The 27392-nt window shown below is 41.0% G+C and overlaps 1 protein-coding gene across 1 annotated transcript in view; it reads right to left on the bottom strand.

The window, feature by feature from the left end:
• Positions 1-25415, bottom strand: part of Topbp1 (DNA topoisomerase II binding protein 1) — a 49214-nt gene extending 23799 nt beyond the window's left edge. Inside the window, exons 1-14 of the mRNA XM_028756795.1 lie at positions 25346-25415; positions 24526-24616; positions 21068-21202; positions 20141-20284; positions 18402-18583; positions 17149-17345; positions 15330-15512; positions 11969-12135; positions 10548-10711; positions 10151-10398; positions 7602-7960; positions 6624-6796; positions 4913-5124; positions 2724-3013 (exon numbers count right to left, since the gene is read on the bottom strand). Coding sequence (XP_028612628.1) covers positions 2724-3013; positions 4913-5124; positions 6624-6796; positions 7602-7960; positions 10151-10398; positions 10548-10711; positions 11969-12135; positions 15330-15512; positions 17149-17345; positions 18402-18583; positions 20141-20284; positions 21068-21202; positions 24526-24609 — 2538 coding nt within the window. The 5' untranslated portion in view covers positions 24610-24616; positions 25346-25415. The remainder of the gene's footprint in view (positions 1-2723; positions 3014-4912; positions 5125-6623; positions 6797-7601; positions 7961-10150; positions 10399-10547; positions 10712-11968; positions 12136-15329; positions 15513-17148; positions 17346-18401; positions 18584-20140; positions 20285-21067; positions 21203-24525; positions 24617-25345) is intronic.
• Positions 25416-27392: the final 1977 nt, after the last annotated feature.

Below are 27392 nucleotides of genomic sequence, written 5' to 3'. Positions count from 1 at the left end.
AGAAAGAAAGAAAGAAAGAAAGAAAGAAAGAAAGAAAGAAAGAAAGAGTGAGTGAGTAAGAAATAAAGGCAGGCAGGCACAGTGGTCCATGCCTTTAACCAGTAGTTAACGGGCAGAGGCAGGCAGAGCTCTGAATCCAAGGCCAGTTTTCGTTACATACTAGACTTTGTCTCAAAAATGAAGTAGGGATTCTATACTACAAACAAAAAGGAAAAAAGAAAAAGAAGAGAAAAAAGAACACCAAACAAACACATAATTTAAAGGTATATAAAGCAAGTATAAGCTAATTACAAAATAATATATGACAGAACTGAGATAAAGACAGCAGACTGAAATCCTAGAACCAGAGCAGACAGCCCTCAAGCCAAAAACCACTAAACAAAACAGGACTTTTATAATATCAAAAGCCCCGTTTTACATTCTAACTAATGCAAAGTCATGCACATCAGTGTGCTGACTAACAAAGCAACTACTTACTAAAAACAAAAACCATGTGAGATTTCAGAAGAAAAATGCTGGGCATGGTGGGACAAGCCTTTAATCCCAGCACTTGGGAGGTAGACACAGGTAGATCCCAGAGTTCAAGACCAACCTGCTTTATAGTGAGGGCTACACAGAGAAACCCTGTCTCAAAAACCAAAATCCAAAACAAGAATTACCAATACAAGAAACTTACAAACATCATTTAATATACAGGATAGGTAAATGCATATTAGCAAAAGATATTAAAAGATTTAGGTAATCAGAAATTACAGCTTTCATATAACCTTATTAGATATATATCAAACACTACACTTTAGGGGGAAAAAATACCATCTTATGCTAAATGATTAGCTACAGTTATATAGAACACGGGCAAATCTCCACAGCAAAGGCCAAACAAACCCAACAAAATAGACGCAAAAAGACTTTTAACACTGCCTATGCACAACACAACTCTGACAAGTTGTGAGGAGAAGCAGAAGTAACAAGCAGCAGCAGCAGAAGGAAGGGCACACAGAACGAGGACTATCCGAGCACAGGCAGTGGCTGCCCAATTGCTGGCACCTTGTTTCATTTAGCAGTGCATCCCCTTTTCTTTGTTTATTACGTAAGGGGTCTATGAACTGTGCAACCTAACAAGTTGTTGGGACCCACTCATCACTTAACATGATGCTACAACAAGAATGCTGAAGCTCAAGGGAGTTCCCGTGTGTCACAAGTCAGTAAGAAGAAGGGTCATCCTGACTCCAGAAGTCACAGCACCAAGACCTTTCCTCTGCTTAAGTCTCACAGGGTAGAACACTAATCACAGGAAGGGATTTTATGTAAAACTGTAGGACTCTGCTATTGTAGAATACTAAAGGAGCCCTTCTGATTCTCATAAGAGACACCAGAATTAGTAACATTAAGGATATACATTAGCCTAGAATAAAATGGTACTAGGTATCAATATTTATTTTTGAAATAATCTGTCCCTACACAGTAGTAAGAAAATGCCTACAATGGACTTGGATTTCTTGTGGATTGAACCCATGTTCTTCTCATATCTCCCAGGCCACAATTCTATTGGAGACCTCCACAACCCTTTTTTTTAAAAAACAAAACAAACAACAACAACAACAACAAAAAACAAAACCAAAGAATTGCTGGGCAGTGGTGGCACACGCCTTTAATCCCAGCACTAGGGAAGCAGTGGCAGGCAGATCTCTGAGTTCAAGGCCAGCCTGTTCTACAGGGCGAGTTTCAGGACAGAGAAATGCTATCTCAGAAAAACAAAAACAAAAACAAACAAACAAACAAACAAACAAAACCTAAGCAAACAAAATCCAAAAGTCCTTTTTGTTTGAGGCAGGTCTTGAACTTAAGCTCCTCCCTCCACCTTGGCCTCCACATTACTGAGATTCTAGGAAATTCTACTAGGCCCAGCGTCAATGTCATTCCTTTTCTTTTCTTTTTTTTTTGGTTTTTCGAGACAGGGTTTCTCTTTATAGCCCAGGCTGTCCTGGAATTCACTCTGTAGACCAGACTGGCCTCGAACTCAGAAATCAACCTGCCTCTGCCTCCCAAGTGCTGGGATTAAAGGCGTGCACCACCACTGCCCGGCTCAATGTCATTTCTTAATACTCTATAAGTAAACTATCAAAAGATAAATGGGCTCAAGGATACAGGAATCCCAGGCAATGACTTACAGCTACTCGGAAGGCTGAAAACTCCCTCCCCCAAAAAAAAGGCGGGGAAAAAAAGCCTTGAGGATCTGAAAGACTATTTGAAATAGCCTTTGACTTGTGGATAAATTTTCTAAGGTGATCAGACCCCACTGCTCAGATCATACAGAGAAACACCACTCATCTCCTTTAAGAGGAGTGACTGGAAAGGTAAGGTGACACTAGGGCTTTCAGCAAGCCCAAGGCACACTAGTCATCCAGAAAAGGTAGCAACACATTGCTATTTTAAAGCTTACAAAACCATTACATCAGACTATTTCTTTTTCTTTTCTTTCTTTCTTTTTTTTGTTTTTTTTTTTTTTTGTTTTTTCGAGACAGGGTTTCTCTGTGTAGCCCTGGCTGTCCTGGAATTCACTCTGTAGACCAGGCTGGCCTCGAACTCAGAAATCCGCCTGCCTCTGCCTCCTTTGGATAACTTTCTATTCCAAACTTTAGTAGCAATGCACAGTTTGGAGCTCTACCTTTATAAACCGTAAAACCATTATTAGCACTAGGAACATTTTCCTCAAGTCTTACCGTCACATCAAAGGATGGCTTGAAAAGCTTGTCCTTGGACAGAAACTTTGATGGTGTGTCCAGGTGTAAGGAGGGTTCCTTCTTCAGTGGCTGTCCTACTGGTGGACAGGCTGAGTCCTGCCTATTGTGCTGGGAGATGACAGCACGGAAAGCTTTGCTCTGAAAACGGCTCATGTCCAAGGGTGTAACAGTCTTTCCTCTATGAAACCCCAAGTGTGCGGCGTCTGGCTGTGCTGGAGAATCTGGATTCACATTCACTCCATTTGGTATCTTAGGTTCTAAGACTTGTTCTACAGATTGAAAATGAAAAGAAACAAATGAGCCACTAATATGAGCTTTTTCTCTCATATGAGGCAAAGGGACAATTTAGTATTTTGTTAGGTTTTACATATTGTCTCGGTAAACTTTAAACCATAAAGATATATGCCTACTTTCCAAGAAGCAAACCAGATAAACTTATGTTCTGAGACAGGTCTCACAGACCCTTGCAGATACACAGACCCTGTTGACTGACATTGCAACATAATACTGTCTTCTACAAAGAAAACCCTGCAATCATGGTTTAAAAAAAAAAAACAAAACAAAAAAAAACAAAAGTTAATTTATGATTTTGTGTTGGGCTGTAGTCGAAGCCATCTTTGTATGAATGCATCCCACAGGCCATAGGCTGGACACACCTGTAAGTGACTATCCTGCCTCAGTCTCATAAGTGCCGGGCTGATTCCAGAACGTACATTAAAATCTACACTGAGGAATGGAGGAGTGGCTGAGTGAGTACAGTGCTTACTTTGTTGGGTGCAGTGGTGGAGGCAGGCATCCCTGGAGTGCACTTAATCAGTGAGTTCCAAGTTTACTGAGAGACCCTGTCTCTAAAAACAAGATGGAGCATGACAGAGAAAACACATGATGTTGACCTCTGGTCACACAGACATGCACACTCATACATCACATACACAAATAAATACACTCACACATACAGATATGTGTGCACATGTGTGCATGAATGTATATATTGAATCAGACACACATTAACTGAAACAAATAATTACAAGCTCATTCACAAAAGTGTACTGACCCAGTCAAGACACAGTAAGAAGAAAATTAAAAAACCATGTACTTAGAATTAAGTGTAGCCAAAGTTCTGGAAAGCCTAGAGAGGTATTCCTACCACTCAAGCTCACTGTCGAGGCAATAGAGCATGTCTAGTCTACCTAGGTAGCAGATAACAGCTCTCAGGTGCTCCCAAGATGATGACTGGCCTTTGAAGTCCGCCAGAAACATTACCATTCAGAGGCTACTTGTATCCTCCATCTCTGCCTTCTCTACTTTTATTCAACATTAAAGAAAACACTTTTGACTACTTCATCCCAAGCCCATTGCCAGACAGTAAAAGTAAAGAATTCACAGGACTTACACAGTCCTTGCCTGTATAGCTTATAGTTTGGCAGAGACAAGAAAGCAAACCAGTCTCTCTAAGCAAGAAGAATACTGCCTAAAAGAGAAGAGTGTGAAGATAAGACAAGGTCGTAACTGATAAGTCAAAGAAGTCATCTATCCCAGAGAAGGGACATTCAAACTCAAGACAAAGGAAAATAGCTGCGCTGGCTGGTTTTATGTCAACAAGCCACAGGCTAGAGTCATTGGAAAGAAGGAACCTTAACTGAGAATATGCCCACCAGATTGGCCTGTGGTGTTTTCTTGTTGATGATTTATTTGGGTGGGCCCAGTTCACTGTGGGCAGTCCATCTCTGGGCACATGGTCCATGGAAGGTATAAGAAAGCAAGCTGAGCAAGCCCTGAGGAATAATAAGCCAGAAAGCAGTATTCCTCTGTGGTCTCTGCATTGGTTCCTGGACTTCCCTGGATGACAGACTACAAGTTGTAAAATGAAATAAATGCTTTTCTCCCCGAGCTGCTTTTGGTCATGGTGTCTATCATAGCAAACAGAAAAGTAACTAAGCCAGTGTACTTTACTAACTTTCAGGGAGTACTGACCCGCCCAAATAAATCATGGTTAGAGTACACACTAAGCATCTGTGATGAGATACCACCACTGACAAACACCCAACAAAGACTCACAGAACCCACCATAAACAGCAAAATAAATGAATGCTTCAAAGCAAGTCCTGGAACATTCATATTTCAGAAACCATCAAGTTGTAAGATACATAAAAACAAAGAGTTCTAACCTTGTTTAGGTGCACTGTCAACCAGAAAATGGTTTTCATTTGCTCTCTTTCCCATTCTAGCAGTTTCTAAGAGCCATGAAATATTAACTGCCGGCAAATTCCATTTCTTTGCAGCTTCATATTTAGAACCAGTCGGTTCTTTCACTATAAGATGCGTACTGGCGAGCATGCCTTTCTTTGCACTGGATTTGCGAACAAAGAATTCTTGAACACTAAAATTTACATGGAAATAAAGCAAATGATCACACACAATTAGCCCATTTTAAAAAAATAATAGCATGTTACTGTCACAAAAACATACTCTGGGTAGTAGCAATGCACGCCTTTGATCCCAGAATTCCAGAGGCAAAAGTGAGCAGACCTCTGAGTTGGATCAAAGTCAAACTGGTCTACAGAGAGAGTTCTAAAACAGCCAGGGCTACACAGAGAAACCCTGTTGTCACACCACCCCCACCAGAGAGAGAGAGAAAGAGAAAGAGAGAGGGGGTAGGGGAGAGAGAGAGAGAGAAACTGAAAAAGGAAAACACACTTATTAACAGGTGATAGTTTAGGTTTTTTTTTTTTGGGGGGGGGTGCTGGGGGAATTTCAAGACAAGGTTTCTCTGTGTAGCCCTGGCTGTCCTGGAACTCACTCTGTAGACCAGGCAGGCCTCGAACTCAGAAATCCACCTGCCTCTGCCTCCCAAGTGCTGGGATTAAAGCGTGCTCCACCACTGCCCAACTTTTTTTGTTTTGTTTTTATGTGTGTGCATGCACATGTGTGCACACATGCCTGTGGGGTCCAGAAGGACACTAGATCCCTTAGAACTAGATTCTTCTCGGAGAGTAGCACATACACTAACCACCAAGCCATCTCCAGTCCCAGTACAGACTGCCTTAAACTAAGCTACTCCTTTACAACTGCCCAGATCACTTGGCAAACCTCTAGCTCCAAAAATTATTTACATTACAATCTGTAACAGCAGCAAGATCACAGCTTTTATCTGAATTCATCTCTGCCTTAGCTGACATCGTTTCCCCTGTTTTGAGTCTGTTGCTTGAAAGCAATTATGCTCTTTATGCTCTTAATCGAAAAATATTTCCTATTAACTATGAAGTTGGCTAGCTGAAATGTTTTGATACAGCTGATTTCTACTCTTTTTCAAATGCTACTCTGAAATGATCAATTAAAGGAGGCTGAGCTACTGAAGGATTTTACAGGTAACTTTTAATTTCTTTATCTCCGAAATGTTCTCTGCATTCCTTGCAAAGTGCTCCATCTGCATTCCCGGTTAAAAAGAGAAGCAATGGATATACATTTAAAAGAAGAAAAAGAAAGGAGGAGGAGAGAAGAGGAAGAGGGAGAAAAGGAAGAAGGGGAGGTACAGAAAGGCACAGTGCTTAGAGAAGCACAATTCAGTAACAGCCCACATATCACCACCTTTCTTGGTGATTAGGCCAATGGGAAAAAACCAATGCCTGCCCACAGCCTTGCAAGTTTGCCAGATATCCATCTAATTGTGTACGACTCAGTACTTCCCCATCAATCACACATACAAACACAATCCTAGTCAAATGTAATTACATACTTTCCAGTAAGTCAAAACAAATAAAACATGATGTGGTTAAGGATGCCATAGTAGAGCCCTTGATTAGTGTGTACAAGGCCCTTGGCTTAATGCTCTCTGTGTGTGTGCTCATGTGCAGCAGATATACTGAAAACATCACATACCTTGCTCCAAGGTGATTTGCTAAGAATACCAAGGAATCTCTTTCTGCTCCCACACACTGACTGAAGGAAATCACACAGTCCTCTAAAGGAGTCATTCCCGACATTACTGAGACTGGTGTGAAGAGGGGATTTGACTTGGGATCAATTAATGTCTGGTTGTCTATACACATAACCTTTGAAGACAAAAGCAATAAAGCTACTATAAGAAACAAGTGGTTAAGAAAAGCTCAAGTTATAATAGTAGCAATTTTAGTTAAAGAAAAAGAAATTTTACATAGACTTGAATATGCTCATTCTTGGCACATTCCAAATGATATTCGAAGAAGCATACAGAATACCAATTCTTCACACTTGCATATTAAATCAGTAAGATGGATTATTTTAGCAATTGGAAATTACTTTAATGAATACTGGTGCCATAGCCCTGTGATAGCAACTTCTGGATGTCAGTGTTAGGATCAAGAAGTACAGACTTTAAGTTCTTTAAAAGATATAGCTTTAATACGTGACAGCGTGGGTTTGTGCATGTGAGGTGAATGTAGTGCCTACACAGACTAGAAGTGTCAAATCACCCGAAGCTAGTTACAGGACTGACATCAAGAAGCTGAAGATCTTAAATTTTTAAAAAATTATGATTATTGTATGTGCATGAAAATACACACATGAGAAAGTATACATGGTGCATGTGAGAAGGCACACAGCAAAGGGAAAAAGAGAGGGAGAGAAAGTGTCTGCATAGAGGTCAGAGGACTTCTGGGAGTTCTCTCTTCTACCATGGGTTCTAGGGCTCAAAAGGTGGTCAGGCTCCCACAGCTAGTGCCTTTATCCACTGGGCCATCTTGCTGGTCTCCCATTCCTACATTTTTGAATTGCCTTTGCCCAAACCAAATGCCAATTTCGATAAACCAAACAGCTTCAAGAATAAACAAAGATGGTGGCAGCCAACACTGCTTCCTTCAACACTGGGATGTTTCTTACCAGCCACGTGTTTGTAACAACATCTCCCACAGTCGCTTCCACCTCACATCCCAGCAGTGGAACCACAGCATAGTCAGCAACGATTCTGCTGGGAAGGGACACAATCTTGCCAGCATGCTCTCTTATGATGTTTACGATATTACATTCGTTTTCAATACTAAAACCCAAAACAAGGAAACTCTTTTGGCTAAATAAGCCTTCCTCAGGAACTGTAGAGCCGTCAAGGAGACAATGACTGACCGACGACTTGTTTTCCTCTTGCACAGAAATGTGAGTGGAATCATCACAGGGCTCAATGTGAATAGAACCACTGCAAGGCTCAGCTTCAGGCTCTATAGCTTCAGATAGCTTAGCTTCAACTGGAAAAGAAAAAGGCAAGTTTTCTATTTGACAATTACTAGACTTAAGAGTTTATTTCCCACCAGCCAAAAAGCTAACATGGGCTGGACCTAGGCTTCCCCAAACACATGTAGCAGATGTGCAATGTGATCTTCATGCAAGTCTGTAACAGCTGGAGTCAGGGCTGTCCCTGAATCTGTTGCCTTGTCTGTGGATCCCATCCCCCTAGCTGGGCCGCCTTTCCGGCCTCAGTGGGAGAAGGTGCACCAAGTCCTGCAGAGATTTCATGTGTCATGGTGGGGTGATACGGGAGAGGAGGGGGACACACTCCTCCATTTTAGAGAAGAGGGGGAGGGGGAAATGGGGATGGATGCTATGGAGGGGACTGGGAGGAAGGGAGTGGATATTGAGATCTACAGTGAATAATAAAAAGAAAAAAAGAGTTTATTTCCAGAGGGTGTGGTGATGCACAGGTTTAATCCCAATACTTGGGAAACAGAAGCAGGTGGGTCTTTGTGAGTTCGAGGCCAAATTGTTTTACACAGCAATATCCAAACCAAGCAAAGCTACATAGTGATTTCCTAGCAAAGACAAGAATGTAAGAGTCTGATAATTTTAATACTTATAAGACTTAGGTTTAGGTATTCAGTGAAAGGAAGACTGTATTCATCCCACCTTCAGGTTTATCCCAAATGTTAAGTATCACCATCTTTAATCAGAGAACTGTTATGTTGAATGTAAGTATGAAACTAGTGCAGAAAACCAAATTTCCTGAAAATTACAGTCTAGTAAACACACCGGGTTTTTTGGTTTTGTTTTGTTTTTAGTTTTTGTGACAGGGTCTCTCTAGTCCTGACTGGCCAGTCTGGAGCCTGTTATGTAGCTCAGGCTGGCCTCAAGCTCATTCTGCCTCTCTCAACTTCACAAGCACCGAAACTAAAATGTGTATTGCTGAGTAAAATTAGAAAAATAATAAAAATTTGTTTCCCCAAATTAAACAACTATAATTCAATAAAGACTGAAAACTGTGAGCTTACAACTACAAAGTATGTATACTTTATGTAAGTTGAACTAATCAGAGGCAGACCTAGTGAAAGAGGCCTAAAAAACCCAGAAGGCTAAGGCAAGAAGATTCAAGTTCAAAATCTACCTGCCTTATTATGGAGGAAGTCCAAGATCAGACTAAGCCTTAAAACTAAAAATAAAAAGAGGGTAACAGCTCAGTGATAGAGCCCATGCCTGCGTCACGCCTCAGCACTGCAATAAAGAAACAAGTACACAACCTAGATATAAAGTTCAAAGACTCACCTATAAACACATCTACACATGACACAAACTAGAAAAAAACCAAAACAAAACAGGAAGGACTTCACAGGATGCTCTTGATATGGGGTAATGTTCTACTTTCATAAATAGTCAATACGTGATTATTCACCACAGAATTCTATCTTTTGATATATCAAATATTTCACAATACCCTCTAAAAAGAAGAAAGGTTAGTTCTAACTCTCTGTTGGTAACTTACCTTACTACACTGATGAAACTATATGCTGAGACAGCAGTACCAAGAACAGTACTGCATACAGAAAAGACTTCCCACAGCCCAGTCAGAGAGCCATTGTTACAAGTTTATGCTCTTACAATTCACACATAGGTGCCAGAGAGATGGCTCAGTGGTTAAGAGTATGTACAGCTTTTACAAACGGACCCAAGTTCTATTCCCAGAACCCACGTTAGACACAAATGTCTGTAACTCTAGCTCCATGAGGGTCTCACCTCTGACCTCAGACACCAGAGCACGTGCGTGTGCACACACACACACACACAAACAAACAATTAATAAACAAACAAAGTTCATACTCAAGCACAGAGTTGCTGAGAGCATGAGTCAGTGATTTGGAGCCTGGTGGCCTTGCTTGGCTAGAAAGCTACAAATCATAAACTTTTGGGAAATAAAAAAGTTTATAAAAATGTGGTAGATACCATGAACTTATATATTGCTTCTTTTTTTTTGTTTTGTTTTTGGTTTTTTGAGACAGGGTTTCTCTGTGTAGCCCTGGCTGTCCTGGAACTCACTCTGTAGACCAGGCTAGCCTCGAACTCAGAGTCCGCCTGCCTCTGCCTCCCAAGTGCTGGGATTAAAGGTGTGGGCCACCACCGCCCTGCTATATGTTGCTTCTTAATGATAAATGCCAATCAACTATTCTTACCTACTGTGGAGTCATCATTTACATACTGGGCAAGCAGCTCCTCATCAGCTTGATGAAGCTTCTCTTTAGGAACAAATTCTTTCTTAGAGAACGTGCCGCTCTTTTCTAAGACAGCCGTCTGGTTTCTGGGCTGCTCTGAAACTGGAATTGCAGCTGGCTGGTAGTTAGTGTGGATATACGACTCTTCAGGAAGTATATATCCTTTACTAAAACACTCTAGCAACCACCTTGCTCCCACGACATGAGGCCTACAAAAAGAGCACTCCAACATTAGGCTCCAGCGTAGGTGAGGAAGAGCGTGATTCCACTTGCCATGCATCCCCACAGCTACACAGACAAGAAAACCCAACCCAACCCATCCCAGTACAAAGTGCTCTGAATTTAAAACTGACAGGACCTGTGGGATGATTTGCTCCAAAACTGCCTCACATCATCCTCATAATCTCCCACAATGACATGAGTTACATCTTCATTTAGTTGATTAAACCGAACTCCACCTCCACTGTCAATAAGCCTTCTCAGCTTATCGAGCTTTCTGCCACTGAAACCACAAAGATAGATCTGCAAAGAAAAATTTGCTTTGGATTAACATACTTAAGAAGCTTTTTTTCTCTCAACAGAAACAAATTTAAAAGAAAACTGTATCCACTGTGTATAAATAAGACACTTCATATACATTTTGAGATACACACGGAGCGAAATCTATTCTAAATCTAATGTGTACACACATTCTGGCAGCTAGCTCCCTTCCATCCCCCAGTGCTGGACGCCATCGCTCACAGCTTTTACATAGATGCTGGGGATCAAATTCCAGCCCCCATGTTCTCACAGCAAGGCCTGACCCACTCATCCATCTCTTCAGCCTAAAACTGGTATTTTAAACATCTGTACAGCCCCACAGCACTGGCATCTCTTAGTAGAAACCTAAAGGAGGGCTGAGGCCGCAGATGAATTATAGGACAGACTTCAACATCTTCTAAACGATGGTGCACAACTTGTTCAAAGATTTTCAGTGTGTTGTGTTTGTGTGTGCATACGTGTGCGCACATGTACATGTGTCATAATACATATATGGAGGCCAGAGGACAGAATGAGGGACTCGGCTCTCTCCTCCTACCTTATGGTCCCAGGTTGTCAGGCTTAGCAACAAGCACTTTAGCCACACTGCCCTAAAAACGGATTTTAATCTTTTAAGTATTTTCTTCAAGATAATAACTACTTTATTCGTGGAAATTAAGTTATATTTTCAAGGGCTGGAGAGATGGCTCAGTGGTTAAGAGCACTGACTGCACTTCCAGAGGTCCTGAGCTCAAATCCCAGCAACCACATGGTGACTCACAACCATCTGTAATGAGATCTGATGCCCTCTTCTGGTGTGTCTGAAGACAGCTATAGTGTATTCATATATAATAAATAAATAAATCTTTGAAAAAAAAGTTATATTTTCAATAACATAATGCAACACAAAATGATTACTGGCATTAATGTATTGTAAACAACAAATGATAGATATGAATATTTTTAAGGTAAGTGGTTAAGATTTCAGAGCAAAACTGAGACATCAGAAGTAGAACAGATGAAGCTCTAGCTCAGGAAGACTCACAAGCACAGCGTGAGTATGGTGCGTGGTAGCTTAACTTAGTGCAGGGTTTGTTTATGCACATAAGGAGCAAGTCCTGCTATGAGGGGTCTTGGAGTCAGGCTGAGGGTGTGTGGGTGTCTGGACCTCTCTGTGCAGTCCAAACTAGCCCTAAACTCAGGTCTGAAGATTCTTCTTCACCCCTCTGAGTTTGTTACATTATAAGAAAGACGACATACCCGACAGCCATCTAATAAATCTTCAGGAGCCTGAAAGACACTGATGTCCAGATTTTCTAGGTTTTCAAGTGTACACTCAAGTTTGCTAGTAGTTGTCCCAAACATTGTTTCATTTACACAGCTGCCATTTATGTTGGATATATGGCTGACATTTGCGAGCATGTGACCTACAAACGTAAAAGGAAATGATAAATTCCTGAGGTGAAAGAGTCATTCCATGCTTCTTTATAAATTAACTTTTCCTATAAAGGGGTTAAGGGGTAAACCTACAAAGATTCAGGTTTTTACTGAAAAAATAAAGTTTCATTCTTAAGGTGAAATTATATTTAATATTCCTTTAAAGTGGCTTATAGCCCATAAAAACATACAGTTGCTGGCTTTAAGGTCCAAGAAGGAGGATTTTGCTAAATGGCACTTCCAAAATAAAAGAGATCAGTATTGACTGAATGTTAGCCTAGCTGACACAGCAGAATGACCTTCACAAAGCGAGTCCTTAGTACGTACTCCTGTTGTGTGTGTGGCATGTGGATGTAAGGGCATGGCTGTCTCAGAACACCCATGGAGGTCAAAGAACAAGACTATGCAGTTGTTTCTCTCCTTCCACCATTCCATGGATTCTGGGGCTTCAGGCTGTTGGGTTTGCATGTCAAAGCATTTTAGCTGCTATACAATAAGATTTTTGGTTTGGTTATTTTCTTGAAGCAGAGTCTCTCTATGGTCTGTATCAGTAGTTCTCAATCTGTGGATCAAGGTCCTTTGAGGGTCAAACGACCTTTTCACAGAGGTCACCTAAGACCATCAGAAAACGGATATTATAATTCATAACAGTAGCAAAATTACAGTTATAGAGTAGCAACAAAATAACTTTATGGTTGGAGTCACCACAACATGAGGAACTGTATTAAAGGGTCCTAGCATTAGGAAGGCTGAGAACCACTGCTCTACCCAGATCAGGATCACATTGAATTCAGAGCTCTACATACCTCTGCCCCCCAGAACTGGCACTGAGGTTATGTACCACTACACCTGGCCTTTCTTCTGTTTTGTTTTCTGAGGCAGAGTCTCACCAAATCCAGGTTGGTTGTGAACTCTTTGTAGACAAAGAAGACTTTGAACCCTGAGCCCTCCATCTCCAACTCCCAGTGCTGGTATTACAGGGATGTGCCACCACACCCAGCTTTATAATGCAGCAGTAGTCATCAAGCTCAGGACTTCATGCAGACAGAGCTTTTATGTAATAATAGTTTATAATCATTACAGCAAACCAACAGAGAAAATACAGGCTGGGCACAGTGGCACACGCCTTTAATCCCAGTGCTCCGGGAGCGGAACCAACTGAATCTCTCAATTTGAGGCCAGCCCGATGATCTACTGCCTAGGACCAGCCTCAGCATGGAGAGGGACTCTGAGAAGGGGTGTCTGGGAGCAGAGAAAAGAACAACTCAAAGTCCAATTTTGGGTCCGAGCTGGCAGCCTAGGTTCTGCTGAGGTGACTTTCCATACTGCTCGATCTCTCAGTCTGCGTGTGTGCGTGTGCATGTGTTCTGCTTTGCTCTAGACAGCTTTTTCTCACTAGTCTAGAAACTCTCTGGTTGAGACAGTTCTCTCTGCTAGTAAAACTTCTAAAAGCTCTCTAGATAGCTAATGGGTTCTGACCAGTTAGAAGAGCTGCTAAAAAAAAAAAAAAATTATTGTATCTTCCTAACAAGTCAGAAATCCCGTTAAGAAAAATTGTTGCAGAGATGTTTTTGTTCTCTAGAGATCTCTAGACAGCTCAGCTCTCACTAGAGAAAATTCTAAAAAAAAAGAAAAAAAACTGCTACAGGTTTCTGCAGACCACAAGCCCAGTTTTTTATTCCAGGTTCCTTTTTGATTATCCTATGAATCCGCTTCCAAGGACTCCAGACCTTTGATTCTTAGGAAACAGCAAGCACACATTTTCTTTTAACACTGCAAAAGAATTCAGAGATCTGCGGGCGTTCTTACTCACAGACGCTAAACTAGCAGGGTGGGACCCCTGACTGTAAATTACCATTTCAACCACACCTGGGCCCAATCCCAGGAATCTGCCTTCATTTGTATATGCCTGCCTTTGTATCTTTGACAAGCAAGCTCACAGTATAGCTACCTCTGTTCCTTCAGATTCTTAAGGTCCCTCATAATTCATATTGCATCCTTGTATTTTAGGATAGTTGAAAAATTATCTATTTTCAAACTCATGTATTTAGAGTTCTCTTCCACAGCCTTAAGGGTCGTCCTGAAGGTCCCAGTGTCCACCATTTTGCTGAGAGACACAGACACACTCTCTCCTGGACTCTACTGTTTCTAATTATCATGGAGTCATTAACGTTAACAAGATGATTCCTCAGAAGGAAAGAGTCCTCACTGCTGGTAGGTCCAGAAGATATGTACATTATTACACAAACAAGCCTTACACCTACAGCAGCCATCAACATCTGTGGAGGCCCACACCGGGCCTTGCCCCAGGGGCAGGAACCATGTCACTCTGTCCCCACCAGGGCCAACCCAGGCTTGGCAATCTACAAGAGGATGTTTCAGGACAGCTAGGGCTACACAGAGAAACCTGTATTGAAAAACCAATTAACCGGGGCTGGAGAGATGGCTCAGCGGTTAAGAGCACAGACTGCTCTTCCAGAGGTCCCGAGTTCAAATCCCAGCAACCACATGGTGGCTCACAACCATCCATAAAGAGATTGGATGCCCTCTTCTGGTGTGTCTGAAGACAGCTACAGTGTACTCATAATAATAAAATAAATAAATACATCTTTAAAAAAGAAAAACCAATTAACCAAACAAACAAATGGGGGGAAAAAACCCTACTTCTTTTAAGGCCATCAACTAGTGTTCTTAATCCCCTCTTGTGTGAATTAGGTTGTGAAAGAAAGCAATCATTCATTCTAAAAGGAATACAAAAGAAGTTCTGGAAAGCTTTCTTTTTTTTTTTTTTGGTTTTTCGAGACAGGGTTTCTCTGTATAGCCCGGGCTGTCCTGGAACTCACTCTGTAGACCAGGCTGGCCTCGAACTCAGAAATCCGCCTGCCTCTGCCTCCCGAGTGCTGGGATTAAAGGCGTGCGCCACCACCGCCCGGCTCTGGAAAGCTTTCTACACATGGCTATTTTGTTATTTAGTTCTACCCAGAGGCAGAGGGAGAAAATAAAGTCCCTACTATATTTTAATGGTCCTGTTAACTATTCAACTCCTTCACTTTACTCTTGGTGTTTAAGACTGAGTTCCTGGGCCTGCAAGGCAAAAGCTTTCCCACTAAGCTACATCCCTAGTCCAGTGCATCAATTATCATGTGAACAAATAATTGCTTATTTTCATCTCAAAGAGACTTACTTTCAGCTGCGGCATTGCTCTGAGCAGTGGGAGTTGAAGTATCAGGCACTGTCTTTACTTCTGCTCTGGGTTCAGCCTTGTATATAGATTCATCCTGACAAAAGCCTTTCTCAATACTGTCATGAAACCATTGCAGGGTCACACAGTGCACATTCCATCTCCTGGCACATTCGTATTTTTGTCCTGTGTTCATTACACGAGAAATAAGAAATATTTAGATCATATATGTTAGTTCATAGTAAATTATTTTTTAAAACTCCAAACAAAAGTAATGTTTAAAGCTTACCAGTAATTACATTACCTTTAAAAATTAGTTGTTTATTATTTATTTAATGTGTCTGGATGTTTTGTCTGCATGTATGTCTGTACTACTTGAATGCCCGGTGCCTGAGAAGGTTAGAGAGGGTGTTGGATACCCTGGAACTACAGACAGTTGTGAGCTGCTATATGAATATTGGGAATTAAACTAGGGTCCTCTGAAAGAGCACTGCTCTTAACCAGTGAGCCAAGTTACCAGCCAACCCCCTTTGGAAAAATAGTGTCTCATTATGTAGGCTTGGCTAGCCTGGGTAGACCAGGTTGGACTTGTACTCACATAGACCTGCCTGCCTATGCCTCCCAAGTGCTGGGATTGAAGACACCGTCATGCTCGACATTATTAATGTGGTTTAATAAGAACATATAATACAACTGCAGACACCATAAATGTATGTAATATAATAAATACTATCTTTGACTAGACAGAGACATGTAGCCCTAAATTCTTGCTCTTCCTGCCTCCACCTCCTTTGACACCCAGCTCTATTTTGGTATTCCATAAAGTCAATGGAGCAGGGACTGGTGGTACAAACATATCCAGCTACTTAAGCCTATAAGACAGAAAATCACAAATCTCAAGACAGCATGGTAAATTTGACGAGATCCTGTCTCCAACAGAAAGCAACAAAAAGACTAGGGAATAGCTCAGTGGGAAGCATAAGCCTAGGCTCAATCCCTCGCACCCGCCTTTACACTGAGAACAGGCACAGCCGCCATCCTATCATAGTCATTATACCAATCTCCTGAGCAAATGACAATTATCCTCAGTAGTATCAAGTAACTAACAATTGTCCTCAAATGCTTTTTATCGAGGTATCTTAGTAAAACAGTACAAACACAAAAGGAGTTACTAAGAGTCCAGTAAGACTCTTCTCCTTATGTTTATACAGATTTGGGGAGTATTAGCAAAACTATTCCCTAGAATAAAGTTCTTGAAAAATCAAAAGCAGTAATAATGTTTAAAGAGTTTTTCAATAGTAATAGTACTTTTTATATTTTGACTTATCTCGAAGTCAGAAATTCTAGTTCATAGACTAGCTGGAAAATGTGGTTCAGTGATGGAGCACTGGCCTAACACTTGGGAAGTCTATCCTTACCACCCCACCCCGACCCCAGTCCTAATGAAGTCATACAAACCAATTCGCCCCACTTAAGTCCTTACTCAAGCTTCTGAAGTTAGTCATGAAAAAGAAATGCCACTCAGCTATACATACCTGTTTTCTTGTTGTGAAGGGTTTTGTTTTTCTGTCAAGGTCTAAAAGTCAGGAGGTGAAACATCATGGGCAACTTTTGATATTTTATATTTTTTCTATATTCTGGACTAACACAAGGACAGTCCCTTACTTTTTCTAGACTGTGACCCAAACTATCTTTGCAAGAATTTAAGAGGTAAAAAACCCAGATAAACTAGGGCAATGACATGTCAAGAGCACAAGGTGGCCTACTGAGAATCAGTGTTCAAACAGGACATACACACTCAACTACATCTAAGGAAGTTTACCTTTTGGTTCTTGCACAATGAGGTGTGTACACTCATTCATCTTCAACTGCCCCATGTACTGGCCTCCGTGCTGAGCCGTGAGCTGCTGGACTGTCTTTCTGTGTATACCATTTAAGCCAGTCACACAGATGATGCAACCAAGAAAAATAGGACACTTAAAGTCTTCCATGTTTACATCAGTGTATTTGGTTATTGTTCTGGAAAAAATAAGTGGTAAACAGAAGAGACAATTGAGCATGAGTACTCAGACCCTGTCAGATCCCACTGCTCTCCTTGTCTGCTCAGTTTTTATTCTTTGGGATTTATAAATATTTTTGAGACAGGAAAACTGACACTGAGGATTATACTAACTTGTATTTCAGCAATAGTCTGAAGACTATCTTAAAAAAAAAACACTATTAACTCTTAAGTCCTTGCTAATAAATGGAAAGCATTTGGCAGAATTATAAGACTGGATCTGTACTTAAAAACCTATTGTTCATTGGTTGTCTAGTATAAAATAGATACATTCTTCCATCATTCTTGGTAAGTAAAAGTAATGATTTTTGGCAGAGCACCAACAATATCACTGTTATCTTATTTGTTGCTACAAATAAACAGATCTGCTAACTTCATCAAGCTGGTACTAACTAGAGAACATACTGAGTACGTGCTGATTAGTGTTGAAATAAGTGTAGAAAAATGCCATAGAATGCTGATATAATTCAGATACCTGGACTTATGACTATAAACCCAATTTTAAGGAAAACATAAGTGTATCTCCAAACTCCATAAGGGAAACTGTTGTCCTTTTCTGATCGCTACATACATCTAGTGTCCAGCCCAGTGCATAAAATAGGCTGGCTTTACACTGAATGATCACCTCTCAGCTGATGGCTTGCATATATGCATATTTAATCTTACCTCTACTCCTCTCTGTACCTCCACCCTACCCAGGAGGGAACAGAGCTGCCAAAGTAGCTACTTTACTCTCCATCTTAATATTGGGGCACAGTATTACATAGTGCAACACAAATGCCAAACTGTATTATTTAGATGTATTTGATGCAGAAAAGAATTTCATTACCAAAGCATTTGCCCTCTAGGCACTGCTGAATCTATGGCCCATCTTCCCCACTGTCACTGGAGAAATGTTTCTCAGAAACAAATCAAGAGATATCATAAAGCTTCCCCGTGAAAACCCAACAATGTCAAAATTAATCCAATGCATCATTTTTTTTTTCAAATATACAAAGCATATGAATGTGTCTTACTTTTCTTGTGACTTCTCCCAAAGTGTTTTTATCCAAGAAGGAAGCAAAATAGGTTTCTTCAGATTAGCAGCAACTAAGTATTTTTTGCTCCCAACTTCTCCTGCAATAAGGTGAGTGACTGATACATTAAGGTCTCTGTATACTCGTCCACCCATCATTTGTACATATTTATGGACTTCTTCCTATAGACCCAAAAGAAAATATGTTAATGCTAGAGAAAACAACCCTTCTATTTTTAAAAAATATCCCATAATTTTTTTTTTTAAAAAATGTATGAGTGTTTTGCCTGAGTTTATGTCTATACACCACATGCATGCCTTGGAGATCAGAAGAGGGCATCAGATAGATCCCCTGAAACTGGAGTTTCAGATGGTTGTGAGCTAGCTATCTAGCAGGTGCTGGGAAACAAATCCAGGACCTCTATAAGAGCAATAAGTGCTCTTAACCGCTGAGCCATCTCTCCAGCCCCCCATAAATATCATTTACTATTGCTAGCCTGAACATACAAATGTTTTTACCACTAAAAAATTAAGTAATTAATTACTTTTGGAAAGATGTGTATCAATTTTAAACTTAAAAACCACTATTTGTAGGCTGGTGATGCAGCTCAGCAGGAGGCTTGCCTGCCATGCACAAGCCTCTGGGCTCAATCCACAGCCTTCTCCTAAAACAAACGAAACACCTGAATAACTGTTTTCTTCAACAGTCACATACTTTTTAACAATACTTTCTAATCAACCCCAATTATAACAATGTGGTCTTGTGGATGTGTGGGTTAATACTGCTAATGACATCATAGCCTTCTTAAGTTTAAGCACTCTCAGTGATAGCCACCTACAGAAACATTTTCAAATAGAATTATCATTAGTAAATGACTGAACTTATTCTTTTGAATTCTACAATTTAAACTTATGTTGCTTCTGATTACATTTTTTTTTTTTTTTTGAGACAGGATATCTCTGTGTAGCCTTAGCTATCCTGGAACTCGCTTCTTAGACCATGCCAAACTTGAATTTAGAGATACGTTTGCCTCTGTCTCTTCTGTGCTGAGATTAAAGGTGTGAGCCACTTTGGTTTTTCTTTTTTTTCCTTTCCTTTTTTTTTTTTTTTGAGATAGGTCTTACTAATACGTAGCCCTAGTTGACCTGGAATTCACTAATCTCCCTTTCAAGAGTTGCAGATTAAAGACATGCACTGTAACACCCAGATTACAATCCTTTCTTTAAAGATTTTCTGTTCTGGAAAAATTAAATGATTCAAAACCAAGCTTACTGATTGTAGAAAAAAAAAGTAACTTTCCATTTAAATCAAAACACTTAACCAGTGTTTCTACAAATCATATTCCACTTTCCCCAGGGAAGGCCACACCAAGTGATTATCCAATACCAAATGGTCAGTTCTAAGATCATATGTAAGTAACATTATGCGGACTAAGTGAGCTGTATTTATCTAAGGTTATATGTATATACATATATGCATATAATGATGAAAAAAAGGTATTATACATTTAAAAATCTGAAAGAGCAAGGAGTGGTGTATGAGAGGATTTGGAGGAAGGAAAAGGAATGAGGAAATGATGTAATTATATTATAATCTTTAAAAAACAAAACAACAACAACAACAAACCACTGTAGCCATGCATGAAGTCTGCTAGCTTGAAGCCCATGTGTGAGGTCTGTTAGATGTGAACCCCAGGGAAGGTCAGGTGCCAAGCCAGCCCTGCTGCCTTCAGTGCTTACCCTTTTGTCTTTGTCCAGGCTTGTACAAGATATAGTTATGTCAGACATAATCATATTGTAGACTGGATGCTCAGCTCTTGGGACACACTGCTGGTGGCTCATACAAAACGTGACTACTTGAGGACCAACAATCCTGCAGCCAAGCTAGAAAAAACATTTGGGAAAAGATCACGAAATTAAACTTGGAACACTTACAAAATTTCAATCACTTAAAACAAACTTAGTCTTTATTTTTTTTTTTTAAATTATACTTTAAAAGGTTGAGAGCATTTGTTACCCTTACAAAGGACCTGGGTTTGGTTCCGAGCACCTAGTCTGTAACTGACAACCCGTAACTTCAATTCCAGGGGATCCAATGCCCTCTTTTGCCCCGCCAGGGCATGAGGTGTGCAAGTGGTGCATCAAAATACATGCAGGTAAAAACCTTTACAACATAAAATAATAAATGCATTTTAAAGATTTATTTTTATTATTTTAAATTGTATGTATGTATGTATGTATGTATGTATGTATGTATGTATGTCCTTATGTAGGTATATACACATTTTGTACAGGTAAACCTGGAGGTTGGAGGTACTGGATCCCTGTAGCTGGCCTTGTAAGCAGTATGAGCCACCTGACATGGGTGCTGGGAATCAAATTCAGATCCCTTGAAAAGCAGTACATGCCCTTAACCACTAGGGCATCTTTCCTAAGAAGTATAATCTTAATGCAATAATCTTATGCTATAACAACTGAGAAACATTCAGGCATGCTTTTCAAACAAAGTACCAGCCAATAAGGCAGCTCAGATGTCTGGGAACTACAAATACAAAGAATCCCAAGGTATTCATAGTACTCATGAGAATGAGACACTACACACATGCACACATGTGTGAGAGAGTACACAAAACCCATCACCAAGTAAGTGTCTTAGAAACAGCAAACCTGTTTAAGGTGATCAAAAACAGTGCCACTGAAACGGTCACAGATATAAAGCGATTTGTCATTCTCTTTTATCTTCAATGCGTCCTCATCTGTAATGATCTGAAGATAATCTTCTGATTGTAATTCCTTTATTGACTGAAAGAAAAAAAACAAGTAAGAATGTAATATAAATTAGTTCCCTATATTTAAGTCCTACCAAGTGCTAAGAGCCCATTTCAAACCCAGCCCTTTCCTTACTAAATAATAAAGCACTGCTTCTCACCTAGACCACTACAGAAGCCTCTGAACTGGTCTCCTCTCTTAAATCTATTCTTCACAAAGTTAGTAAACCTTTTAAAGAAACCAACCAGGAGCTGAGAAGAGGGGTCAGTGGATAAAATGCTTGCAGTGTAAGTATGGGTATCTGAATTTGGATCCCAGCACCCATGTAATAAGGCTAGTATGGAAGGCATGTACTCATAATCCCAACACTGTGGGGTGGGGTGCTGAAGACCAGATTCCAGGGGATCCCTGGCCAACCAGTCTAGTAAATCAGTGGGCTCTACAACAGTAAGAAATTTATCTAAAAAAAATTAGATGGAAAGAAATTGAGGAATGTCTGTTGTATTATGAACCTCTGGACAAAAGAAAGGATGCATGGATGAGTCCCAAATCTCCCCCTCCCCTCCCCTACCGGGTTTCTCTGTGTAGCCTTGGCTGTCCCGGAACTCAACTCTAGTCCAGGCTGGCCTCAATTTCATAGAGACCTATCTGCCTTCCAAGTACTGGGATTAAAGATGCATTACCACCACATCTTCATTTCTTTTTTTCTTTTTAAAGATTCATTTATTTTTTATTTATATGAGTACACTGTAGCTGTCTTCAGACACACCAGAAGAGGGCATCAGATCCCATTACAGATGGTTGTGAGCCACCATGTGGTTGCTGGGAATTGAACTCAGGGCCTCTGGAAGAGCAGCCAGTGCTCTTAACCGCTGAGCCATCTCTCCAACCCACAACTTCATTTCTTATATGAAAGTCTACAAAACCATAAAACAGCCCTCACTTATTTCCCAAGTCTCATCTCTTACATCCCCTTCCAGGCTAATTCCAGTCATCCCTATACCCTATACCTGGAAGAAACTAATGACCTCACTAAACAGTTCTGCTTTTTGGTCCTACTACAGGGAATACTCTGAAGTTTTCATTTGAAGTGATTCTTCACATTAATAAAATCTGCTTAAATGTCACTTCCTAGAGATACCTTTCTTGACCATAGTGGGTTTGTTTTGCAGCATTGAGAACTAAAACCAGGTTTTTATGCACACTATACAACTACCACTAAGCACCATTCCCATGGTCATTCTGCTTTCTAAACTGCACTTCCTCTACCACTTGAATACATTTTATGAAGGAAAACAAAATTGTTTCTTTTGTAAATATACATAGTTTTATTTCTTCCCCGTGAGAAGGAATGTTTTGGGTCTGTTAGATGGTTCATCAGGTAAAGATATGAGCACCCACATAAACATTCAGCATACCACTCACACCCACACGGATGAACATTTCATGATGTATTTTGTTTATAAGCATATCCTAATACCCACTACCTTATGCAAAGCCCTGGGAACAGTTAATTCTGGGTAAAAGTCAGAGTTGCTAAGAGGATCACTGAAGTGGAGTAAGACTTTCTACTGTCTTCTGAGGACTCCAGGTATTAACTAATAATAAAATAGCCAGGTTGTATAGAAAGCTGTCCAGAATTTCTCTTGTAATCCTTTTAGAATGAGTAATTGCTTTCTTCAACATCTCAATTCATACAAGAGGGGATTAAGAACACTAGTGCATAAACTTAAGAGAAAGTCTTTATATTATCGTGTATATGTGCATGCATTTCTAATAGACTCCCAAGCTACATACAGGACATATGTGGAGATTAAAAAGCAACTCTCCACCTTTATGGTCTTCTGATTAAAATCCTCTTCAATGGAAGTCAGTCTTCACAAGGCTCATAAGGACCTACAATGACCTCTCTAGCACTCCATAATACGCTTACCCATCTTTGATTCTGTACATTATCATACTAACCTTGATTAGACACTCGCTTGCACACACCATTTCCAGAGCCCTGCATATTAATGTCTCCTCTCACTGAACCTTCTTCACCTAGATACCCACCCACATTTATTTAAATATCTCCACCATAAGGCCTACCTTGACCACACTCAGTTTTTTGTTTTTTGTTTTTTTTGAGACAGGGTTTCTCTGTGTAGCCCTGGCTGTCCTGGAACTCACTCTGTAGACCAGGCTGGCCTTGAACTCAGAAATCCACCTACATCTGCCTCCCAAGTGCTGGGACTAAAGGCATGTGCCACCACTGCCTGGTCCACACTCAGTTTTAAGTTGTAACCTTTCCATTTCTTTCTCCTCCAACAAACATGCTCTAAAAAACCTTAAATTGTTTTGGCTTTTGCTTTTTCATTTTCCCACAGAACTTACAACACATTACATACGTACTAGGTGTGGTGGCACACACCTGTAATCTCAGCATGCAGGAGACTGAGGCAGAAGGACAGTTCCAGATCAGCCTGGGCTACACAGTAAGACTCAGTCTCAACTCTTTCACTAGTCCCCATACTATGTAGTTTCTTGCTTATCATCTGATTAATAATGATTTCCTGTTCTATGTATGCTGAAAGAGGAGAGGTATTTGCTTGTTCTGATATTAGTGTACCCCAAGTATTATGCTAGAGGAAAACCTGTCAGATGATGGATACTCAATTGATGGTTGCCAACTGAGTGAACTTTAAAAAAAACAGCTAACTTCTCAAAACTGAACATGCACTGGGGTTTTTGTTTAAAATGAATATATTAATTGTCAAATGTGAGTTGGGGCCCCAGGGCTCTGCATTTCTAATAGATTCCCAAGCTACAAAGACATTACTAGGGTTTGCAATTGGCAAAGCTCAAAACTACCCCCATCATTCATATATATATATATATATACATATATATATATATGTACATATACACACACATATATATACATACACACACACACATACACGTTTGTGTGTGTGTGCAATGAACCAAAACTATTGCACTGTGACTTGAAGTTTTTCAGTGCTCAAAGGATCAAAGGAGTTACTAGACCAAACTTCAAGAACTCCAAGTCAGAGGACTGAGAAGATAGCTCAGTCACACACAGACACATAGACACACACAGACATGTGTGTGCAATATTGAACTGCAGGTCAACATTCAATTGTCCTGATAGACTTCAATCCTCCCAAAAAACATAATGGTCTACTTACTTGAACTAAAAATTATGTAACGGTGATTTATCTGTATCAAGCACATGCTGTGGCAAAATTCCATTAAAGTATCTATTTCTAAGACATAAAATCCAACAAATCAAGAAACATTTAAAACATGAAAATGAGCTCCAATATCAAATAAGACATATCCATTATTCTTACCTCAAGAGCTTTAAAAAAACATTCTGAATTGTCTGAAGATTTTAAAAACTTCACAAAAAACGGCTCTTGGTCATTTCTGGACATAGCTGAACTGTGAGAATAAGGCAGTCAATAAGAACAAAAGTAAATCAGGTAGGGAATTAAATGTTCAAATCAACTATTTTTTTGTGGGCTTTTTTCTTTTTTTCGACAAGCCACGGCTGTCCTGGAATTCGCTCTGTAGACTAGGTCAGCCTGGAACTCAAGAGATCCGCCGGCCTCTGCCTTTCTCGTGCTGGGCCGAAAGGGGTGCTCCACTACCGTCCGGCCTGCAAATCAACTATTTTCTTATGCAGACAAGAGTACCCAAGAAATAGACATCTGGCTTAGTTCAACAATTCACTCAAGATGTTTACAAAGACCCCAGAAGGTGGGCAAAGCCGAAGGAGAAAAAAAGGCAAGGACACGAATCCTTGCAAATGTTGAGAACAAAATTAACGTTCCTGATTGAATACCCTGAGTCCCTTGGTTTGGTCCTCAATCAATGGACATTCACTTGCACAGGCCTTAAAGACAACGCTGAGCGCGGCTGCGGCTGCTGGTAGCCACAGCCCGCAAGATTTGCTCCTAAGTTAACGGACTTTGAACGCAAGCAGCCACTGTGCAAGGTCGTGCACGCTCGTCCGAAAGGCCCATGCGACTGCCCCAGCTCCCAGGGAAAGGAACGTCCAGGCCAAGGCTCCCAGGGTATCTGAGGCCCACCCGCCGGTTAGTAGAGCCGTGAAGGCCGCAAGAGGCGCCGGGCGGCCACGCCAGCCAGGAGGAGCTGGCGCTCGCTCACCTAGGTGGAGCCCGAGGGCCCACGGGCACCAAGTCGGGGGGCGCGCGGCCAGCAGGACGGCGGCTGGGGTCGGGCGCCAGCCCGGCGCGCAGCCCCCGCCCTCGGCGGCGCCCCCAACCCGAAGCTAACGCTGCAGAACCCGGAAGGGCCAAGACGGGGAACCGACTTTCGCGCCAACCGAGCGGAAGCAATACCTCTTCCGGAGGAAGTGACGTCATCGAGACCGGCCCTGGGAAGTGGAGCAGTCGGAAGAGGGCGTTCCTTGTTCACTCTTTCCCAAGATGCTTTGGATGCTATGGGTTGGATTCGCAGCAATTTCGGCCGGGCGGAATTTATCGTTCATGGCCAGGGGCTGCAGGCCGAGGGACCGATCAGCAGAAGTCCAGAACGTGCAGAAGTGGGGCGGGGAGTCTAGCGGCGAATTTTCCCCACGGTGCAGGGCAGTCCACGAGAAAACACTCCATGTAACTCATAGCGGCTTGTAGATGGGAGAGTGATTAAGTCAAGATTTTTCTGACTCCCCTGAGTGGATGAATAATCACTCCTTACCAAGGCCGAAAACAGTAACGGAAAGAAGGCAGGGTGATGAAAGGCACGCTAATTTATTGATTGGGTTTTATTTTCACGTTCAGATTTTTTTAAATTTGTATTTCTAGATAACCTCAGGTGTATAGCTGGCAAAGATTTTCTCTCATCTGTCTGCTTCTTCATTTGATTAACTTTTCTTTGTTGTGCACGGCCTTTTAACTTCACGTGATCCTATTTCATTTGTCTGTTGTTCGTATTATAGCCTGAGCAACCTAGGCTCTACTCAGAAAGTTCTTGCCTATTTTGGTTTCAGAATTTCAAGTCTGACATTAAGGTCTTTAAACCGTTTGGAGTTGATTTTTGTGCAAGGCCAGAGAAATTAGGATCTAGTTTCATTTTTCTACATATGGCCATCCAGTTTCCCCGCCACCGTTTGTTAAAGAAGTGTTTTGGGGTTTGTTTTGCTTTGTTTTGTTTTTTTCTAGTGTGTTTTTTCGGCATCTTGTGACAACGAATCTTTACTTAGCCAAACTAATCTGACTACTGGTCGTTCTCCTAGGCACACCTGTGTAGTTCTTGTACAATCCAGTTAGATCCTTCCACCTTTGATAGCTTATGCCATCCCCAGGTGATAGCTGACATTCTGACTTGTCTACAGTAAGAACACTCTTAGGTTCTAAGCAAACCCTCCTTCTTTTTTTTTTTTTTTTTTTTTTGGTTTTTCCGAGACAGGGTTTCTCTGTGTAGCCCTGACTGTCCTGGAACTCACTCTGTAGACCAGGCTAGCCTCGAACTCTCGAACTCAGAAATCCGCCTGCCACTGCCTCCCAAGTGCTGGGATTAAAGGCGTGGGCCACCGCCGCCCGGCTCAAAGCCTCCTTCTTATATTACCTCTTAAAAGTTGCTAAGGGTAGCCGGGCAGTGGTGGCGCATGCCTTTAATCCCAGCACTTGGGAGGCAGAGGCAGGCGGATCTCTGAGTTCGAGAGTTCGAGGCTAGCCTGGTCTACAGAGTGAGTTCCAGGACAGCCATGGCTACACAGAGAAACCCTGTCTTGAAAAACAACAACAACAACAAAAAAAAACAAAAAACAAAGAAAAAGTTGCTAAGGGTAAATTACTGATAAAATGCTGAATTATTAGCCACCGCTAGCTCTATTCTTTTTCTTTTCTTTTTTTTCTTTCTTTCTTTTTTTTTTTTTTTTTTTGAGACAGGGTCTCTACATGGGCCTGGCTGTCCTAGAACTCACTATGTAGACCAGATTGGCCTTGAACTCAAGAGATCTTGCCTCTGCCTCCCTGAAGTGCTGGGATTAAAGGCATACCACCCTGCCCAACTCTAACTGTACTCTAACTGTATTGTACTTTAAGTACAATATATTCAGGGTTGCTGGTCATTGTAGTGATTATAATGGTCCTGATTTAAAGGTAGCATTATTTTTCTTCTTTAACAAAGATGAATAGCAATAACACAGGCTCAGAGGTAAATGCCTATTAGGGAGAAGAAGGGAACTACTTAG

This window comes from Grammomys surdaster, unplaced genomic scaffold (assembly GCF_004785775.1).
Source record: "Grammomys surdaster isolate TR1022 unplaced genomic scaffold, NIH_TR_1.0 126131, whole genome shotgun sequence".
NCBI lineage: Eukaryota > Metazoa > Chordata > Mammalia > Rodentia > Muridae > Grammomys > Grammomys surdaster.
The sequence above is the reverse complement of the archived record's forward strand: the minus strand, read 5'-3'. Positions and strand labels throughout refer to the sequence as shown.